Source organism: Pogona vitticeps, chromosome 10 (genome assembly GCF_051106095.1).
Source record: "Pogona vitticeps strain Pit_001003342236 chromosome 10, PviZW2.1, whole genome shotgun sequence".
Lineage (NCBI taxonomy): Eukaryota > Metazoa > Chordata > Lepidosauria > Squamata > Agamidae > Pogona > Pogona vitticeps.
This window is the reverse complement of record NC_135792.1, coordinates 11,841,810-11,863,227: the sequence shown is the minus strand read 5'-3', so window position 1 is coordinate 11,863,227 and position 21,418 is coordinate 11,841,810. Positions and strand designations below refer to the sequence as shown.

At 40.8% G+C, this 21,418-nt stretch overlaps 1 protein-coding gene across 12 annotated transcripts in view; it reads right to left on the bottom strand.

The window, feature by feature from the left end:
- Positions 1 to 3,509: 3,509 nt before the first annotated feature.
- ZNF536 (zinc finger protein 536) overlaps positions 3,510 to 21,418 on the bottom strand; it is a 699,351-nt gene continuing 681,442 nt past the window's right edge. For 10 of the 12 annotated variants that reach the window (XM_072980786.2, XM_078380344.1, XM_072980787.2 and 7 more), the window contains one exon: positions 3,510 to 5,958. In XM_072980786.2, the coding sequence (XP_072836887.2) occupies positions 5,723 to 5,958 (236 nt within the window). In that variant the 3' untranslated portion in view covers positions 3,510 to 5,722. The remainder of the gene's footprint in view (positions 5,959 to 21,418) is intronic. The other 2 variants (XM_078380345.1, XM_078380343.1) reach the window with 2 other exon arrangements.

The window sequence follows — 21,418 nt, the reverse complement described above, 5'->3', positions numbered from 1 at the left end:
TCTTGCAGTGTTTTGAAAATACAACAAATTCCACTGAATTTTGCTCACCATAGGTATCCTTCAGTCTCGAGAGACTATGGTAACGTGAGAACTTGGAACACTGTCTAGTGTTTTGATGCTGCACGCGAAGTTGGAGTGTCCTCTCCAGGGCACAAAGCCTGGGTAAAATAATGTGGAGGATAGGTTGTTACCCAACCAGCAAATCCCCCCTCTCCACATCGCTGAAATAGTCCAATGGAAAGGCAAGAGCCAATACAACTGGTTCCAGCAACGTCACAGGAGTTGACAGAATGACAGGAACTGCCTCTGGGACTCTAAATATGCTAGAAAGAAGACTGGATTAAATTAAAGACTGTTCTGCCCTTCAGACCAAGCAAACGCCATTTGATGAGTTCTACTTTAGTCATGGTTAGAGTAGGTTTACTGAAATCCATCAGATAAGTCAGTCTTGATAACTAATTTAAATCCTATTAATTCTAGTGAGTCTCTTATAAGTAAGACTCAGACTGAATCCAACTGATTTCAGTAAATCTATTCTGAGCATGGTTAAGACTGGATCCAACCCCCTGAATACTTGATCCTAAAGGTTAAGTCATGAAACTCAATCATGTATAGTGAAGATCTGTTGAAATCCATGGGATAAGTTAGTAATGAAGGCATCCTAAGGCTAGATCCAATCCCCAAATTTGTATTCTGCTTTGACAAATTTTGTTTGGAGTAGAATTTGGTTTCCACAATTCTCAGAACACCCCCCCCTTCCTGTAAGTATACAGGAAATAAACACAAGCTTCCATAGGAAGACATGAAGACAGAGAGTGGGACCAGAAATCGGAGAAGGCATGAACTGCCTTATTCTACCAATTCTACCAAACATTACTTGAAACACCATTGAACCTCCACCTGTGTGCCTGCCTGTTTACCTTTTTTCCACAGAAGGTTTTAGGTAGACAAACTAAGTAAAGATAAGGACAGTGTTTGTTTAAGTTCACCTCTAAGAACCCACTGGCAGCATGACTACTAGGCTTGCTGGCCATTGGATTGCGGCAGTTGTAGACACAAAAAGTACTGTAATTTTTCCAGTCTCTGTGCTTGAGAACTTGACCATGAGAATATGCCATTCCCCAAAAAGAATATGTTGCCGTGTTGCATGCTATCAAGTTACATTTGACTTATGATGACCCTAATAATGGTTTTATTATTGCCAACCCCCTCCCCCCCAGTTTCCTTGTCTAAACAGGATTTAGAAGCCAGGTCTCCTGAGTCTTAATCTGCCCCTATATTTACTATACCACACTGGCTGTCTCAGGTATATGTACTATGCCATATTTTCAATATGCCACTAATATTCAATTCTCTCTCAGTGGAACAGATGTGAGGACGAGAAGTAGACATTGCCCATTCTTCTGTAGAGACTTTCGTTGTATTTATCTGCAACACTGGAGTACTAGAAATCAAAATTACAGAAATTACTTTTAAACAGGGTAAGCATTTTTTTTCCCACATGATGAAATCAAACCATACGATAATGAAAAACTGTTTTAGCGAAAAGCCAGGCTGGTGGGACATTTGAGCAGAGCATTCACACAGGACAGCTTTTGCTGGGCTCTGCCACTTTATATGGTAAGAAAATATACCAAAATGGCACGGGCTGAGAAGGCTAAGGTGGAATGGGCATTTCCTCCCAAGGATTTTGCAAATTAATGCACACAAACACCGAAACAAGTAACCACTCCATATGGCGATGTGAAATGGTACAAATATTGTGTCATGTGATTGCTCCGGTTGGGCGTCCTGGTTCTGATTTCCTCTGTTTGTAAGCTTCCTTTTGTTGGTCTACATATTGGAATTACTAACATCCCACTTCCCTTCGCAGGGTGCCGCAGCCAAGAACTGCAGATCCTTTAATTACTTAAGTGTGAGCATGAAAACCAAGCTATGCGCAGGAAGAAATACGATGCAACGGAGAATATGATGGCTCTTGTGCTTTCAGATTCCTGGAAGGAAGGGTGATTTGCATCTCTCGTTACAGTAAACCCCTCTTGTTTTTAAAAGGCAAATCTTTTTCTTTTCCTTCCTTTTGTTTCGCTTCATGTGAAAACATGACTTTGTACACACTTAGAACACTGTAAGGTAAGTGTCTGGTTGACCAAACTTTTTTTTCCTATAGTACTTCCTCCTATTATAAAGGGACGTGGTGGCGCTGCGGGCTAAACCGCAGAAGCCTCTGTGCTGCAGGGTCAGAAGACCAAGCAGTCGTAAGATCGAATCCATGCGACGGAGTGAGCGCCCGTCGCTTGTCCCAGCTCCCGCCAACCTAGCAGTTCAAAAACATGTAAATGCGAGTAGATAAATAGGGACCACCTTGGTGGGAAGGTAATGGCGTTCTGTGTCTAAGTCACACTGGCCATGTGACCACGGAAGATTGTCTTCGGACAAAAACGCTGGCTTTATGGCTTGGAAATGGGGATGAGCACCGCCCCCTAGAGTCGAACACGACTGGACAAAAATTGTCAAGGGGAACCTTTACCTTTACCTTACCTCTTGTTATAGAAAACAACTATTACTAGATATATTATATTACTATATTAGCTCTTTTAATGATATTATAATTAAGCAAGCATATGTGTTCATGTGTGTGTGTGTGCATGCTGTCACACACACTGTGTTTATAGATCTGTTCAAAAATATTAAGGGCACGCTCCACTTATAATGTTACAGTAACTGCCAAAAAACTGTGACTTTATTGAGATCATTTCCCCCCTCCAAATCGGACAGAGCTGCAGGAAAATAAAATATGTTTCTAACCTCCTAATAAATATAAATAAGTAGGAAAACTTCTCTGTTTTCCCCCGAGAGGTATGAGTTCTATTGTGTAAAACACCGGATAAAACTGTTCTTCTTTAAAGACATTTTTATTCTAACAACAAAAAGAAAAAAAAGAATAAACCAGTCGTTCTCTGGGGAGGGAAACCACTTTTAATACTTCTATACCAGAATAAAGTTCTGTCAACTGATGTATTATAATAATAAATAATGACCAAGAATAAACTTTAAATACAAAGTTTTTTTTCCTAATTGTTACAAGCATAGCAACAAAATTCTCTACTCTATTGATCTCAGATTTTCTCCAAGATAGATTTTTTTTCCTTTGCTTAGGAATGTAGACAGTATTTTGACCAATATCACAGACTACAGAAGTTACAGAGAAAAAACTTGACATGTTTAGATATGAGAAGCACGGTGATATTCAGAAACTGACAATGTTTCACTGCTCCTGTCACTTGTTTGTATTCCAAGTTACAAATGTTCTGGGGGAAAAAAAGTGTGGATGTCAGAGGCAAAAGAGAGGGATAGTAGCACCAGACCAAATGGATTCCACACACACACATCACAAAGAATGGGGGAGAATTTTCCAGTGTCACAAACGGAATTATTGCCTGTCGTATCTGAAAATGCTCAGAAGACATAAAAGAATACTGAAAAGAGCTCCAAAAGTGCAAGAATATGGAATGTGGGGTCCTTTTTTTTTTCCTCTTTTTTTTTCTTGCTAAGATACTGAAGGCGGCGCAAACACACAAAAAGCAAGCGACCGAAACACAGTCACCAAACACGGTAGTGCAGTTAAAATCCTAAAGCTTACTACAGTCAGAAAGTCTTCAATTACATTTCAATCCTTTACCTAGGATCATAAGAAACAGTTGCATTAAGTTTATCAACTTGATTTAAGTAAGGCAGTGAGAACTATACTAGGAAAAAAAAAATCAACCCCCCAAAAAACAAGGAAAGCAGCTGGCCCTCTGCCAGGCAGGCATTATAAAGTGACCTCACTTTAACTGGAACTTCAATTGGGTGGTAGCGGGGTTTTTTTTATATATTTTTTCTGACAGCTTATGCAAACCGTATTCCTTATTAGCCTGAGAATCCTGTGTGGTTTTGTTTTTTCCCCAGTCTCAGGGTAGCGCTAAGAATTTTATTTACATTGATTGCAGCTTAGGGTTTTTGCAAACTGCTATAGGCAGAGCTCAAGTTTTTAAGGCTCTGGGGTTTTACTCTGTGCTCCCAGCCTGCAAAGGATATATTGACTTTTTTTACTTTTTTTTCCTAAAAAGTCTGACTTATTATGTTTTGAGGAGACGTTAATATTTGTCGTAAACAGCACTGATTTCACTTCTCTCAAAGGAAGTACTGTACATGAAAAGGCCATTTGTTTGCCATTCAAGTGGGCATAAGAATAAGCTATGAACTGGCTTCCTTCCTTCCTTCCTTCCTTCCTTCCTTTTCACTCAGTAAAGCATTTCATTACAATCTGGCTTGCTAGGTGGGAAACAACAGAATCAAATTTTGAGGGGCCAATTCATAGAAAAGCTAAAAAAAACCCAGCAAAAATATAAAACATTGGCTTTTCTTACAAAAAAAAACATATAAACAAATACTAATACTCTTTATGTTGTTACTGTTGTTCTTAATCTTTTTCCCACTAGAGGCAAAAGGCAGGATGTCTGGATTCATATTTTAGGTCAAATAGCTTGAAAAGAGATTTTCTCTGGTTTAAAACAAAAGCCTCCTGCACAATGTCTGTAACACCTCCTCCTCCTCTTTCTAATTTTTGAAATATTCTAATAAATGAAAAGTAACCTGGAATGGGGAATCCTTCATTCAAAATTTCTTTTTTTAACCAACTAAACAAAATAGAATAGAAACAAACTTTCTATTAATTCTTTTTTTTCTCTCTAGCCGAAGTATGCTTTCTAGATAAGGCGGACTAGTTACCTTACCTAGAATGCTCTTTAACCTGTATTTCTAAATCCCTCTACAGCCACCTATTCTATCAAAAAGGAACTTTTCCCCATCTAAAAAAACTGAAACAAAAATGCAACCCTCCAGAGACTTCGTACAATAAAGCTGCAGTTTCTCACCTGCAAGAAATTTCTTTTAACCTTCAATTCTTTTGGCCATCTCTCTCTCTCTCTCTCTGTGTATGTGTGTGTTTGTGTGTATATATCTATCTATCATATATATGTATATCTTTTAAAAATTAAAATTAATAACACAATCTTTTTCCATCTAGGTCAGTGCTGACCGTTGCTTATAGGCCGTCTAACATTTCTCCTATAGTGCAGTCAAATTGATTTTCTCTGCAATGACAGCTCCAGTCAGACTGGCACCCATCTCCGTCTACCAACACGTCTCATTACTATGCTAGGCAAATGACAGCGGTTGGTGTCATATTAATAAGGTGTTTTCAGCAATGAAAACACAGACCACCCCTCAGCTCCCACCATCTTCAAGGCAACATTAAATCGGTTAGATGGTCTCCTTTCCTTTCCTTTCTTTTCTTTTTTCTGGTAAGAGAGCATTATTTCTCGACAAAGACCACTTTCACATTGGAAATGCCCCCTTTTATTTCTTAAGAAGAAGAAAAACTCCTCACATATGGAGAGGGGAAAACACCCACTTGATTTATCCCCACCTATATTGTTTGGAAGTACTTGTTGCCAGGTAACAGTTTAACAGCCGTTTCCAAAGGCTGTTTTTTCTTTCTTCTTTTAAACTATATATCTAGATATCTTTAATGTCTTAAACATCCTGTATGCTTCTTGGAATTTGCACACAATTCATTTTCCTCAGAAGGCAGTTAAACAAAACCCACTGTTACCCCAATGCATATCTTAAAACGGTGTAAAATAATATTGCAATATACAGATTGATTTGTTCGGCGGCATTACTCTTGGGCCAGACTGCCCTCCTCCGTTAACTCTGTCGAGCTCCCAGGTTTGACAGCTGCAGGTTCCTCTAAATTCCCAGAAGCCTCGGAGTCAACTCTGGAGCGCTTGAACCTGCGGTCTGGATACTGACTGTTGTCAAAAGGCATGCGATGGACACAAAGGACGTGGGTCTTCAAATTTCCCTTCTGAGAGGCACTGTAGGGGCAGTATCTGCATTGAAAAGGCCGGTGACCTGCACAACAGATAAACATCAGGTTAGTTTTGCCTCCTATTGACAGGGTTCCCTCCCCTCCTTTTCCTTTTCTTTCTCTATTACAGTTCATAGAAGAAGACTGCAAAATAAACATAGTTCTTTCTCATCCATACAGTTGGATTCAGAGGTATTCACACGGTCGGATAGTTTTTTATATATACAAACTCCCCCACATGAATTTGTCCCTGCAAAACCCTTAAACGCAGAACCTTTGTCAGATAAAGGCGTCTTTCTCTGACAATAGCATTTTTTCAAAGGAAAGCAGGCTTTGGACATGGGTCAAACCCCCCCCCCCCGGAAGCATTGCAGTGGATAAATTCAAAATTGCATGCACTCATCATGATAGGGCCTGTCTGTAGTCAGGATCCTCCACTCCATGGTAAGCCCAAAAAATGCAGGCTGCTGGATTAGTGCATATCAATAAATAAAGAGCAGATCTTCTATAGAGTTAATGGATCTCCATGTAGGCAACCCCCATAGAATCCTAAGGACTGAACAGAGCTTATGTGTCTTATTACAGCAAACTAATGTGAGAGGATGTTCATGCAACATAGCAGTGGGACACATACGTTCAAATTCCAATTTGTTAGAGGGGGGGACATCAGCAGAAGGTATCACACAGTTGTCATGCATATTTTCTTCCCTTGACTTTTCCCTAAAGATGATGGAGAGCTTAAATTAAGCCAGAGATGTTCCATGTTATGACACCTCCTCATTGTATGAGAACAGAGGTTACAAATTGTAAAGAAAAGCATGGAGAAAAATATTCGTAGATTGCATGGCAGTATAATTTTATTCATAAGGGACGTGGTGGCGCTGCTTGTTAAACCACTGAAGCCTCTGTGCTGCAAGGTCAGAAGACCAGCCGTTGTAAGATCGAATCCACATGATGGAGTGAGCTCCCATCGCTTTGTCCCAGCTCCTCGCCAACTTAGCAGTTCGAAAGCATGCAAATGTGAGTAGCTAAATAGGTACCACCTCGGTGAGAAGGTAAAATGGCATTCCCTAGTCGCGCTGGCCATGTGACAACGGAAACTATCTTCGGACAAACGCTGGCTCTACGGCTTGAAAAATGGGATGAGCACCATCCCCTAGAGTCGGACACAACTGGACTAAAACATGTCAAGGGAAACCTTTACCTTTACGGGTGGGAAGGTAATGGCATTCCGTGTCTAGTCGCATGACCATGGAGGATTGTCTGCGGACAAACATTAGCTCTATGGGTTGGAAACAGAGATGAGCACCGCTGCCTAGAGTCGGACACGACTGGACAAATTGTCAAGGGGAACCTGTACCTTATAATTTTATTTAACTTGATCTTTAAGCTTAGGCTGAGGGGAGAACCCTTGTGAAGTAAGGCCCAGACCAAATGGACCTGGTGCCCTTCCACCTGCCTCATAGGGATTTATAGAATCACAGAATAATGGAGTTGGAAGGGGCCTGGAAGGCCATTGAGTCCAACCGCCTGCTCAAAGCTGGAAGCAGATGGTCCATCTTCTACCTAATGCTCATCCCAAGATCACTCAAAGATGGTAAGGGCTGGACAGGAAGGAGCACCTGGCTACCTCTCTTATAAGTCCAACACAAAAACTGTAGCAAATGGCTTTAAACCAAGTCAGACTACATGGCCATCTAATCCAGTACTGCCTTGCCTTATTGATGGCAGCTCTCCAGTGTCTCAAGCAGAGAGTATCAGGCAAAAACAAACGAAAAATAAAAAAGACAAAAACTTTGTGGCACCTTAAAGACTAACAGCTATGTTCCAATGTGAGCCTACATGGACGAGTCCACTTCCTCAGACACTTTCTCACTGTCTCATCCTAAGAGGAAGCAGGAATGGACCCCAAAATTCTCTCTCCATTGCATGTTTATACTCTGTTCCTAAGGATTATAAAAATATTTCTCGTATACTGTAACAGGGTTAAAACTACCAAACACCAAGAAGCAATGGAAAACTACTTAGAGTCTGTCCATACTGTGAAATTGGGTGTGATCAGAACAGGGCTTAAAAAGTCCTTGTCTACAGATCAGTCTGTTTTAACTCTTGGTACCCATTGGCAAAGGCAGAACAAAGAGCTCTTCTGCATCTCAATGAATCATCCCAAAAAGGATGCATGCCTTAGCCCTGTGCCAGGAAGATACGGGCCAGCTCTTCAAGGGGAAGGAAGAGCCAAACAGTGCTATCAGGGAACCATATATCATAACTATATGGCAGTGTAGACAGGCTCTTAGAAAGCCAGAAATGAAGCAAAGAAGCCCCTGTGAATGTATAGAATTGAACCATTGAGTGGGCATTTTTCCTCTTCAGTTAGCTGTAAGGAGACTATCTTCTTTCCACAGAAAAATTCTGTAAAATAGCTGGCTAGTTTGTCTTCCGATACACCAAGTAAGGTATTTTGAGGAGCCGTACGCACTCAATTCTGCTTTCAACACAGTTCCTTGTATTGTTTATATTGCTTCTTGCATAGTTTATATTTTGTTTCAGATCATTCCGAGACCAGCTAATATGCTATATTGTATCTGGCTTGGGCGGGTATGTTTCAGCAAGCATATTTCAATTTCAACCTATGCTGGGAAGTTGTTGATGTGTTTTACTGGAACTTTATGAGCTTTGTCTCTCAAATTAACTTAAACCAGGGCCATCTGAGGTCAAATGCACTTAGCTTACTTTAATTTGCTGAAATAAATGAATAAATAAAATGTGCCTGACTATCTACATAAAAAGCCAAGGTTATTGGAAGACATGATCTATTTATCACATGTGAAGAACAAATTTCTTCCTTCCTTTCCCTTTGTGGTGCACATGCACACACACACATATTTATGCAACATACAAGCTTTTGTGAAGGCTGGATTCAGATGCTATGCACCCAGTCTAGCTGTGCATATGGAAAACTATCACTAAGGGGTTCCACGGAATAAGTTGTATTTACTTCTATGGCCTACATGTTTGTCTCCCATATACGTGGGTTAAACTAGTTATTAAGCACAGCAAAGCAAAGTGTGCTGCTTGACACCATCCCATAGTACTTAAAGCACTCTCTGGGCAGTTTTCAGTTTAATGATGCAGATTACATATTGCCCCACCTTCATGAGCTAGGTTCTCAATATACTGTCCTCAGAGGGATGGAAGACTTTGTCAACCTTGAGCCACCTACCTGAACCCAGATCAAATTCTATTTGTGAGCAGATTCTTGACTGCAGTACTGCAATTCAACCACTGCACTATGAAGCTCCTTAAAAGAAATGTCTCCCATTGAGAGTGGTTTCCCTCCAGTGGTGAGATTTGGTCACAAATTGTTTGCCTCGGCAATCAAACTTGCAAAGCAAGCTCAAATTTTTCTTCTAATGATCATCACATAACAAAGCATGCTGGCCAGAAAGGTAATGAACTAGTGCCTTTTGCCACTTGACGACTGCTTCTAATTATGTGTTACATCGATCCTATAGTTTCACCTTGCAAGAATATATGGCATAAAATTGACAGACATCACCTTCATACTGTCCCTCTCTGCTACAGCCTATTCACACATACATTTTGGGAGGTGTGTTGCTCTAAGTTAAGAAAACTCCTTAACATTTGCATGCTGAGTTGTATGACTCAGTATGCAACCGATAATATCTACACTGATTCACTTTAATCAGCTTGCCTCACATTTATGCCATTTGCCATTACATTATGCCATTCGCCCAGCTACACAAGAGGATTTTGGCCAATATCTAGTACTGATCAAAGTTAAGACGAAGAAGCATGCAGAAATTACTCTGAGACCAGAGCTGAACCCACCCATCCCAGCCCACAGGTTAAGCAGCTAACAAAATTACAAAATGGACTTTTCAACAGTAGCATGAAATGGCAAGAATGTGCTAAATGATTTTCCTGCAGCAACAATGAAGTCTCTGGTACCCATTGGCTGGGTGGAACAGTTGCTTTGGGATGTCCATGAATGCTCTAGGTCTGCAGAAATTCCAAGAACTGAAAAGAATGTTAAGTTTAGCTGACAGGACCATTGGCAGGGCTGGACGATAGCATTCGAGACCAGAGAGCAGAGAACACGACTGCAAAGCTTAACAAAAGAGGCTGCAGGTACAGGCAGTCAAAAAATGTGATGGTACAAAGTTGGGTTTGAAGTTGGCAGTCGCCTGGACAAGCCCAAAGGAAGGGTCAGAAGACAAGTCATAAGAAAAGACTAGAGATGAGACAGAAAGCATCTTATGGCTATTCAGCGCTCCCATTTATTCACTGGGGTCCTGTTTTTCAGAATTGTAAAAAGAAAAATCATATGACTATAGAACATTGTGATGCTTTCACAGGGTTGCGAAGGTAATCTATCCTTATCATTCTCTGCCACACATGAATCATATGGTAAAACTCTTAAGGGGTTGCAAGCAAATCTCTCTTCCGAGCATCTATGGCCAGTGTACCAGTTTAATCAAGTGTAGTCTTCACTAAAGCATCCAATTGTAATTCACTAAACTATTTGTTAAAATGTTTTTTTTTAAAGAACACTCCAATAAAAATAAACTAAATAGCACCTTACCACATCTCTAAAATGCTGTCTCCCTTTAGCATTATACTAACAGAAAAATGCTGGAGTGTTAAAATCTGCAAAATGAAACACAGGTACCACTCCTTAATTCAACCGCATTAAACAAGAGGGAGGGAGCATTAATGGCAGCTAAAGTGGATTTGGCTCATCACTGCCTTGTTTTTTTCTATCACCAACTTTTGAAGGCCATCAAAATTTCACATCACTGTCATGCGAAAAGTTAAGTACACAATAAGTTAATTTGTATTGTCACTGTGCAGTACAACGGCAGTAAAGAGCACATCAATTTTTAATCTGGCATGAATAATATATAAATATGTATACACAGTGAGGGTCAAAAAGTGTAAAAGCAAAAAAAAAAAGTGGCATGCTGTTTACAGCCCCAGTCATACCAAAAATAAAATAAAATAATAATAATCTTAGAGATCAGTCTTACAGAAGATAACAAGATCTGCAATTTGCTCGTAACTAGGGGGCAAAGCAGAATGCCCATTTCTCTTGGGTAACACCACCCATTAATTACTGCTCAAAACTGGTTGTGGGCAGCAAGATCTTAAAATAACCAGGCCTAGATAAGCAGGCAAGTAAATTATACTATTTTTATCAGATGGTCGTCGGAGAGGATTTGGGGTCTGCAGGCTCCTTCTTTTGAAGTCATAGATCACATATAACACTAGCTGGGATATATCTCCCAACATATAATCATTTGAAAGTCATTGTAAGGGAGCGTTTTCTCATTGTTCCAAAGACAAATATTGTAGTGCTGTGATTCCAGAAAGCGAAATTACCCTTAAGATCAGGCTGGGAACTGGCAGCCGAGGCAGTGCTCGAACAGCGCCGCACATTACTTTGTGCGCTTTGGTGGTGGAAACTGAAGAAAGCGCCTCTCAGATCCCTGATACGGAGTATTGCTTGTAACTTTAAACATGTTGTTTCCCCTGGGCACTGCATGCGAAGGGAGGGATATGAGCGTCTAGCCAGTAAAAGGATGAGCAGAAATGTGATGGCCCACAAAACAGAGGGAATGATTCTGCATTCATTTTTCAAAGAAAAGAAGAAAAGAAAGTGAACAACATCAGGAGGTGCTGCTGTTTATTTGTCTAACACTCACCAGTAAATCCACCTCCAGATTCCTTTTCATTTTGGCACCCTAGGGCAAAGCCCTCGTTGTGTCACAGTTGTTGTTGTTCTTTAGTCGTTAAGTCGTGTCCGACTCTTCGTGACCCCACAGACCAGAGCACGCCAGGCCCTCCTGTCCTCCACTGCCTCCCAGAGTTTTGTCAAATTCATGTTGGTCCCTTTGGTGACACTGTCCAACCATCTCATCCTCTGTCGTCCCCTTCTCCTCTTGCCTTCACACTTTCCCAACATCAGGGTCTTTTCCAGGGAGTCTTCTCTTCTCATGAGATGGCCCAAGTATTGGAGCCTCAGCTTCAGGATCTGTCCTTCCAGTGAGCACTCAGGGTTGATTTCCTTCAGAATGGGTAGGTTTATTCTCTTTGTAGTCCAGGGGATTCTCAAGAGTCTATTCCAGCACCACAATTAAAAAGCATCAATTCTTCGGTGGTCAGCTTTCTTTATGGTCCAGCTCTCACTTCCAGACATCCTACACCAACATCTAAATATGGTTCACCTGGATTAATGGCCTAGACTGGAAGTCTTTGGGGCCTAACTAGGGCTAAATCCACCCAAGTTTCCTGTTCTGGTGCTAGCTGGGAGCTTTCTTGGTAAAGAGGAAGCTAGATGGCACTAGGCCTCGGTACACCTCAAAGCCTTCCCGTTTAGGCCTTCCTCCCAGGTGAACCACATTTAAATGTCTGTAAGGTATCTGTCAGGTAGAACTCCCAGAATGAAAAAATTATGGATTTGTAGTCCAAAATATCCAAAAATCCCATCCTTAGCTTGGGTAACATTACCAGAGATGCTCAGTATGAGACATGTCCTGCATGCTTCTCTACCTACATTTTCAAAATAGTGTATCAGCTGCCTGTCATCACAACGAGTTCCATACCCTGATCAATAAGTCACCTCTTTTTTATTTCTCATTGTATTCATTTGTTGTATGTTGAAGACATTTACATTGCTATGAAATCAGTATTGGCTGAAATCCTGTTCCTCACTTATAACTATGGAAGAGGGATGGTGTCATTAGTAATTAAAGACTTCCTACTTCTGTCCCACAGCTTGTCTGACCCATGAATATTCAGTTTCATTATGTGGAAGCCATGTGAAACATAGGATGGAAGGAGGAATTATTTAATTACATCTATTGCTAGATTATATTACTGTTGGGGGAGATTTCCAGAAATTACAGACTTCCTCCTTCTGTCTTGCATGTCCCATGACTTTGACACAATGAAACAGGAAGTCTTTAATTGACACCATCACTATTCTTCAGGTTTCTCTGATGCAACAGGATTTCAAGCCATATTTTGTAGCGCTGGAATATTTTTTCTTCTTATTTACTAGTTGTTTATAAAGTACTGGATTGAAATGACCTCTGTGCTTATTATTCCTCTGAAACTTTATGGGGTTAGTCATCAGATCTTGCTGAAATGGGTTAGTCAGAATTTCTATTATCTACTTATTACTTGCTGTGCTATTATTGTATACCTTAGGGGAGTTGTGGAACAGACAACTGGTTTTGGTGGAATTCAGTTGGCAACATCTCCTGGTCAAAAGGAAAGGCAAAAGTTTCCGTCTCCAACAGAATTCTACCATCTATCGTCTTAATGTTACCCAGTTAATTTAGCCTTTGAGGGAGAAAATGCTTTGTTTTCTTTTCTTTCACATTTATGATCTGATATGTTGCTTTGCGACACAGTGTGTCAGCTTGCATCAATCACATCACATCACATTACATTTTGTGAGATGGTGTGCCTGAACGCTCAGTCCAAGAAAAAAAGGCATCAAACAGAATAGGTTTTGAAACTGTGAGGATTTTTTTAAAAGAAAAAAATCTCAAAAACGGCTTTCATGATTATGATTACGTTGACGTGGCTTATGGCTGGAACTATGTGTTGTTGTTATCATAGTTGTTATCATCATCGTTGCAGTTCATTAGTAGGGTTGCCAACTACAGTTTTGGAAGAAGTAGCCATGTTAGTATGGGCAAGAATATCAAGGAAACAAACAAAACAAAACAAAAAAAACCACACACAAGTGAGAGAAATGGGACCTTACAGACGAAACACTATATTTTAATGTTGTCAGGTAAGAAAGTTGGATGCTTCAGAACCTTGACAATGTGAGTTTGTTGCCTGACATGCAATCGTTTTACAGTGGCACATTTTTCAGTGGCAACGCAACACAATGCAATCCTATTTTTGTAGGAAAAATCTCGCTGAGTTCAATGGAGCTTATTACTATGGAGGTGTGTATAGCACAGCAGCTTTAGCATAGAATCATCTAGCAATTAATTGCAAGATGTCCTTCCAGGAAGAAGCTTCATGTATTTCTGGGGAAATGCTCCAACCACACAGTGGCACATGCCTAGTGCATGTGAGCATGTTTTTTCTTCCAGATGGAAATAGGAAGCCCCTATGAGCACAGGAGTCTGACTCATGCAATATAGCTGCATAAGCATCAAAGGACTACCTACCGAAATCTATGTCTCTTTAACAGTTACTAATTTATTGGCATCAGTAAGCAACCAGTAATGTAACCGGCTGCAATAGAATGCACACAATAAGAGAAAGTAAAGGTCATCAGTGTTAAAGATGTTTATTTTCACAGTCAAGGTAAATTAATTCGGGCCTTTTATGAATATTTGACAAGTGTCCAAATTCCATATACCGTTCCACCAAGAAATATCTAATCTTTGTGATCTAAAAAGGCACGTATGTCGGGGTTTGTTCAGAAGTGTAAAAAAGACCATTAGAATAGTCATATGGCTGAGATGAGGAATTAATTCCAGATTGTTACGGGTGTACTAATAGCGGCAAAATCATGGCTTTCTCCCAAAACAGCAACAAACGGTAATTTCAAAGGAAAATGCCAATAGTCTATTACTGAAAAGCCTTCTGCTCTTGCCACTATTCTGTGTTTTATTGTTTTGAATATTTGTATAGATATTGTTTATAAGCAGATGCAAACAGAAAATGTAACAAAATACACAATTACATTTCCAATGGAAAAAAAATTAAAAAGTATAATCCAGGAATGGATATAAGAGCCAAAAGGAAGATATAAACTAAATGCCAAGAGACACGTATTCCTCTTCAACACAAAAATTAAAACTAGAGATGATTAGACACATCAAAAACCCTGTCCAGGACAGGTGGCATTTAAAATTATTTGCTTGTTTCCCCCTATAATTTCTGAACGTAGAAATAAGTAATTGAAATTAATTAAAACCAATTAATTAAAATTAATTCAATGCTATTTATTCATTACAATGACAATTACGGCAGCATTTTGTGCTATTCTCATTTTTTACTCTGAGAAGTTATTTGGGGGGATTTGCTATTTTTTGGTCCTTTTTGACCGTTTTAATCTACACAATTTAAAAACTATATCTTACTGACACATTATTAATGATTAATAGAACAAATTATGATTTTTACTAAAATGATTAACTTTGGTTAATCTATTTTCTCAGTTCACCATATTGCATTAGCTTTGATAGTGGAGTTTCTGAGCAAGCCTTAACTGCCCCCATCCCACCAATAGGACCATCCAGGGCAGCAGCAGTGTGAGTGGGGAAAAATGGAAAGGGAGTAGGAATGTAAAATTGGATTTGGTTGTTTTTGTAGAATTTCTATATACAATTCCAAGAACGTGAAGACAGCACCTGATGAAAGTGGGAATGGTATCTTCAATTTGCCCAATACTCGCTGTGCAAATGGCCCCTGTGATCATTATTTTCCCAAGCAATCTTGCAACTTTGGAGCTCAGCTAAAGGAGAATACAGAGTTTAATAAGGTAACTTTTTTGGACTACAGCTCCCAAAATCCCCTACACCATGGGAAAAGCTGACAGGTAGTGCAATCCAAAATCCAAGATGCACTGGGTTTGGGATAGGGAGAAGCATCTTGTGATGGACAGCTGCACTAGCCGGTCTCAGATTTGCTGACACAACAGGATCAGATGACACTAATGCAGAAGAGTCAAAAAAAAGGGGCAGAGAAGGAGAGGACCTAAGTAATGACAGATGCAAACCACTCTCCAACCGGACACACTGCCATCCCAAAGCTAGCCCAGGGTCAAATACTCCTAAGCAATTCCCAACATTTCTAGACGTTTTGGCTAGTTGGGATTGTGCCCTAAAACTAGCTGAGGAACATTTCTGGAGTGGAACTGGTGGGCAGAGGAGACATTCAACACGCTCCTTCTGACCATTTATTCTCTCTGCAGGTTCTACTTCCACATGTCCACCCTTCTCACATCCAAGTTATGAGGGAAATACAAATCTTCTAAAAAGAAAAAAAAACTATTGCATTTTAGGGCTGCTTCCAATTGCCCTTATTAACAGCTAGTTTCTCAGCTAAGTCGGCCTTGGTGCCAGCAGCACAGCAACTAGAGTGGAATACTGTTCTACTGTTTGTGTCATCAAGTGGCCACCAACGTATGGTGACCCTAATAGGACCCTAGTAGATGGCCCTGTTGGGTATGTGAGATGTCCAACGAGTGGTTTTCTACAATGTTTCCATGTCCAGGAGAAATTTGAACCCAGGCCTCCAGAGTAATAATCTGGCACTCTATCTACTACTACATATTGGTTTTCATGGGGAGATGCAGATGCATAAATGAATGCTAGAATTTCTTTGGGGACGTGGTCCCATTTTGAAAACACAGCATCATGACATACAGACCAGTAATTGGAAGATTATATCTATAACTACGGTATATATGTATATCCCTTAAAACCTGGCTGGGGGTTACTGCTGTGCTTGTCCATTTAGATTCCCTCCTCTCCCTGCAATGAACTCCTGACATATTTTTACTATCCATAGCTAACATTTTAAGATATTGTATGCATTGCCCAATAGACCAGAATGGTCCTAAAGCTACCATTCTGATCTGGAACATAATAATATGGATGGTGGAAAATGCTGAACAAATACATTTCTCCAATAGACAATAATGGCTCTGATGAAGCCATTTGGCTTTATGAGTCTCACAATATACATTTTAGAAAAAAAAATTCTTCTGTTGCTGGGCCAATTAAGATAGCTCCGGTCGACTACATAACTATAACAAAAGTTTTCAGAAACTTTCTAGATGAGCTTTCATCTAAACATAGACACAGTAGTTAACAGAAAGAGCTGCTGGCTGAAAATGCAGTTGTTTGCATCCACACTTGCTCTGCCACTGTAGGTTCGAGTTTTTGTTTGCAAAGGATAAAGAATTGATCCAGTTACGGAGTCAGCCCATTATTGCAATATGCTTCCAAAATGGTTCAGGAGGAAAAAAAACTATTGAAATGGAAGTGTGATTCATCAGACCAGGATGTCCATAGTTGCTTCTGGTGCATGGAATAAATGAGGCAGCATGACAGCCTAGTCAACGTTATGTATGCATGCATGCATGCCCATGTGCATGTGTGTGATATAACCATGTGTCAGTCAGTATTCTTGGGACAAATGGCTATTACTATGTAGCAGTTCCATGATGTCCCATATTTAAGCAGGAGAAGAGGGTTTCAAGGGTGGGGCAGCTGTCCAATGGGTTGTTTAAGCAGATTTTCTTAGGAAACATTTCTAAACCTGATTGTTCCTGCAACAGAAACACACATTCTTTCACTACTGTTAACTAATTGGCATATAACATTTGCTTTTGCCCTGAGTTACTACTATCACAGACATTCTTAACTTTGTTTATAAAGAAACATGCAACATAAAAAAAAAATCAGAGCAAAGCCCTTTGATAATCTTAGCTAAAACAGACTGGTTTGAGGCAGCAGCTAACTCACTTTCATAGGGGAAAGGACCTTTATTATATATTTCACCATCTTTCTGCATATTATGTGTACTTTTAAGTCAAATGACTCACTGAACCTTAGAGGACATATCACAAATTTTAGAGGTTTTTTTTTTAAAAAATCTGGTAAAATATATCTGTTGATGAGTCATAGAAATATGTACATGAATTATTGCTGTATGAGGCAATGGCAAGTGACAGAAAGGTTTTCGAGGTGAGTAATTGAAGTTCCAGAAATATCTAGATATAATTATGTCTGTGAAAAATGTAGGTTGCATAATACCTGGAAAGCCAAATATTTTATGCTCCTTGGAACAGAACTCCACCATTTAGAGAGAAATTAGCAGGAACTTTATGCTCATGGTAGGCAGCGCCTGGTTCAGTGGAAATTATGTGTGGTGGCAATGCCATCTAAGCAACGAGGCTAACTTTTGCAGGCGTGCCTGTTCTTCTTCTAACAACTTCCTTGGCATCACCTAGTCAGCTTGCAGCGGGAAACAGTCATGAGCACTGAGCCCAGATGTTACTAGGTTCAAGACGGCAATAATGTTTGGGAGAAGACATGCTCCCGAGACAAAGAAGGACATCATAGAAGGACATCATAGATGTAGCATCATAGAAAGCTGTCGTACAGTGAGTCACGCTCTGGCTCCATCTAGCTCAATACTGCCACTCTGACTCGCAGTGCCTCCCCTCTCCAACCAGAGTTTCAGGCTCGAGTCTTTCCTAGCTCCGTCTCGAGATTCTTCATATTACCAGATGGCCTTCTATCCAAGCACTGAGCCAGGCCTAACTCTGCTCGGTTTCTGAAATAAAATGACATGGCAAGTCAAGGAAGGAATTTTAGTCTAAGCCAGGAGGAGACCACTGTGGTCCTCTAGAGGTTTTTGGACTATAATCCTCGTTATTCCTCAGAATTGCCAGTGCTGGATAAGAACTAATGGGAGCTGTTGGCAGAAACATTTGGAGTGCTACAGCCATCCACCCCAGCCTAAACTACTGAGGAAACAAGTGGGATTTCTCAAAGGAACGCTGCATATTCACAAGATGCCATCCAGCGTGGCTCAGTAGAGAGAGTTCTGAAGTCTGGCTTCAAATCCCATGCTGCCATTTTAAAGCTAGACAGGTGACCTTGAAACAGCTCTCTCTCTCTCTCTCGCCCCCCACCATTTTGTGAGGATGTGTAAATATAAAAATGAAAAGGCAGTGAAAAACCATGAACAGTACCCTATTATCACTAGGCATGCTAGGGTAAGATAAAATTATGAGGGAAATTATAGGGTGAGGGCTTTTCTCGGAGAAAATCAAAACTAATTTGGAAGTTCTTGCACAGGCAAAGCATCTGAAGAATTTCAAGAGAACCAAAAGGAGAAATTCACAGACTCTAATAAGGTGGCTCAGTTCCATGCACTTCAAATAATTTTAGCCACCCCATCCCTAAGAATATTTTAGTTCACGTGGGTTCCTAAAATACCTTATTCTCTTGTTTCATTATGTCACTTAAAATAAGTGTGTCCTTGCTTTTTAATCCAGGCTGCTGCTTTGTTATGAAAGTTGAGTAATTAAGATGGTATTTTGTCACGTTATTGCTTGTCTTACTACCAAAGATACAGTAACCTGCAGTGACAGTTTAGTAAGGTGTCTCAAAAGCTTCTTGCAAGTAATTTCTAACAGGGAGTATTACACATAATCAAGGTATAATCCACTGCCCTTTTTGCATAAAGCCTATACATCCAGAAGAATGCCAGAAAAACTCTGTGTTTCAAAAAAATGCAGGGTTTTTTTTTACTTTGCATGTGAATGCACTGTTGCTATACTGAATTGATATTATTATCCCTCCTTGAATAGTCTCAATTGTTATCACAACTGAATTGAATGGTAAAGTAACTTAATTTATACATCATTACACCGCAGACGTTTGGGGTGGAGGTGTATTGAGATGGATACAATGAAAGACTGAACATAAGATTCAGCAGTAAATTTCTGTTTAGCATTTTGGGATGGGGAGGTATTGCTATCCCAACCCCAGAATAATGATGCGAGACAAAGACATGGATTAAATATGGGCCACTTTATTGATAACATCAAAATACAATAATGGCAATCCTTTGCCAAAAGAGGGGGCCTGCTGTAGTGCAGAAACAGTTGAAAGGCAGGGGTATGCCGACACCCCTTAATCAACAAATGGGCGAGTCCCCGGCCCCAAGGTTCCCGTGGTCTCCAGACAGCAGGAACCCAGCCAGATGCTAATAAAACACCCCCAGACCTCAAGCCATCTTTCGCTGATGACTGTTGGTCCAGAAGTGGCTCAGCGCATCCTCCTGCCATAGACACTGTAATCGCACGATCCGCAGTGCTGGGAAGTGGGATGCGCTGTTGGCTTAACAGAGATTACAATTGGGACACACCGAAAATACCTGTTATTTCTGCACTACTTGCCTGTGTGACCAAAATTAAACCACCAAAATGCCAACAACCCTTATCCAGTGTGGGATAGGCAAAAAATATCCCCCCATCCATAAGCCAATCAGGATGAAGGTCGAAAATTCCTATTCCTGAAAGGCGACCAGACAAACTCACACTAGAAGAAAGGGAGGGCAGGTGGGAGCCCGAAAAAGGAAGAGGGCAGGGAAAGGGGGAAAGTCCCTTAAATACCCAGGGCTTTTCCCGCCTCTCGCACAACATCTCGTGAGACTTAAATGCAGTCTCGCTCTATCCAGGGTGGATAGCAAGGGTTGATTGCTTCGGCCAAAGGTGATGCCTTGCTAGCAATCGCAGCATTTTTACAAAAAGGGTTTCAAGATCAATACATCTGAGACCAGAGGGAAGGCCTCCGGGATGTAAGAAAAGAACTGGAACAAAGAAAGTTTGGGAGAGGGAGAGGAAGTGTTTCTGGGTCAGCTGATTGTTGAAATGGGCACAAGGAGAATCCAAGTAAATAATAATAAATGTTTATTACGGTCATTGACCAGCAAAAGAATCCAAGTAAATTAGCCATAATATAGGCAAAACTTGTCGAAATAGGTAATGCCCCAAATCCTATTGATTACACTTACTGGCATAACACATTTGGATTAAATCTCATTGGCAAATGGCTACAAGACAAGAAGTCAGCACAGGCAACTAGGCACAATAGGAAACGCCTGCGCTAACTTCTCAATTTGAGAAAATCCAAGCATGTGATTTACACCAACTGTGTTGCGCCGATGAAAAAATGCAATACGATTTCGGCCGTATCACAGCAAATGCAGATATGGGAGGGGGAGATGGACACATAAGGTGGGGGCACTTACTGGACAAGTAAGTGGTGGAATATGGCCGACATTTGCAGGGGCTGCCGCCATTTCTGCATTGCCTTCCCTGCAGCACACCCGACACGCAGGAAGGCTTTCCAGGCTCTGTGCTACTGCCGGAGCGTATGGAAGTCTCCAAACCTCTGGGAGTTTTTGTTTGTTTGTTTTCCTAGACGCTGCACTGCTGCCACCTGGGCTCTGCAAGAGAAAATTTTTTAGAAAAGATCCCTGAGGGATAAGTCCCAAAGGAGCCCAACTGCAGAATGTGTGTGGCCAAAATCCTATAATGGAATGGTTGGAATCAGAGATGGGCATGAACTGCCAGTACAGTGGCCTGTGCCCATTCAGCCGACGGCCAAACTGGTCTTCCACAGTTCAGTTCTCCACCCCCTCTAGAGACTCAAAGACAGCGTCTGGAGGAAGCGAGGCAGGGAAGGTGGGGAGCTGCTTCCAAACAGGCACCCACCAGAGTGGGGTGTGGGGTGCTGACCTACACGACACCTGCTCAGCCATCTGCTGGGCCACCAATTTCATGTCGAAATCCTCAACAACAGTCCACATGGCAACATTTTGTTGTAGATTCTATTTGTACCTTTCTCTAGCTATGTATTCTTTAACAGCCACTTCGGAACTTTTCAGAGCTTGAAAAGGATGTTGTCAATCCATTGTTGTTGT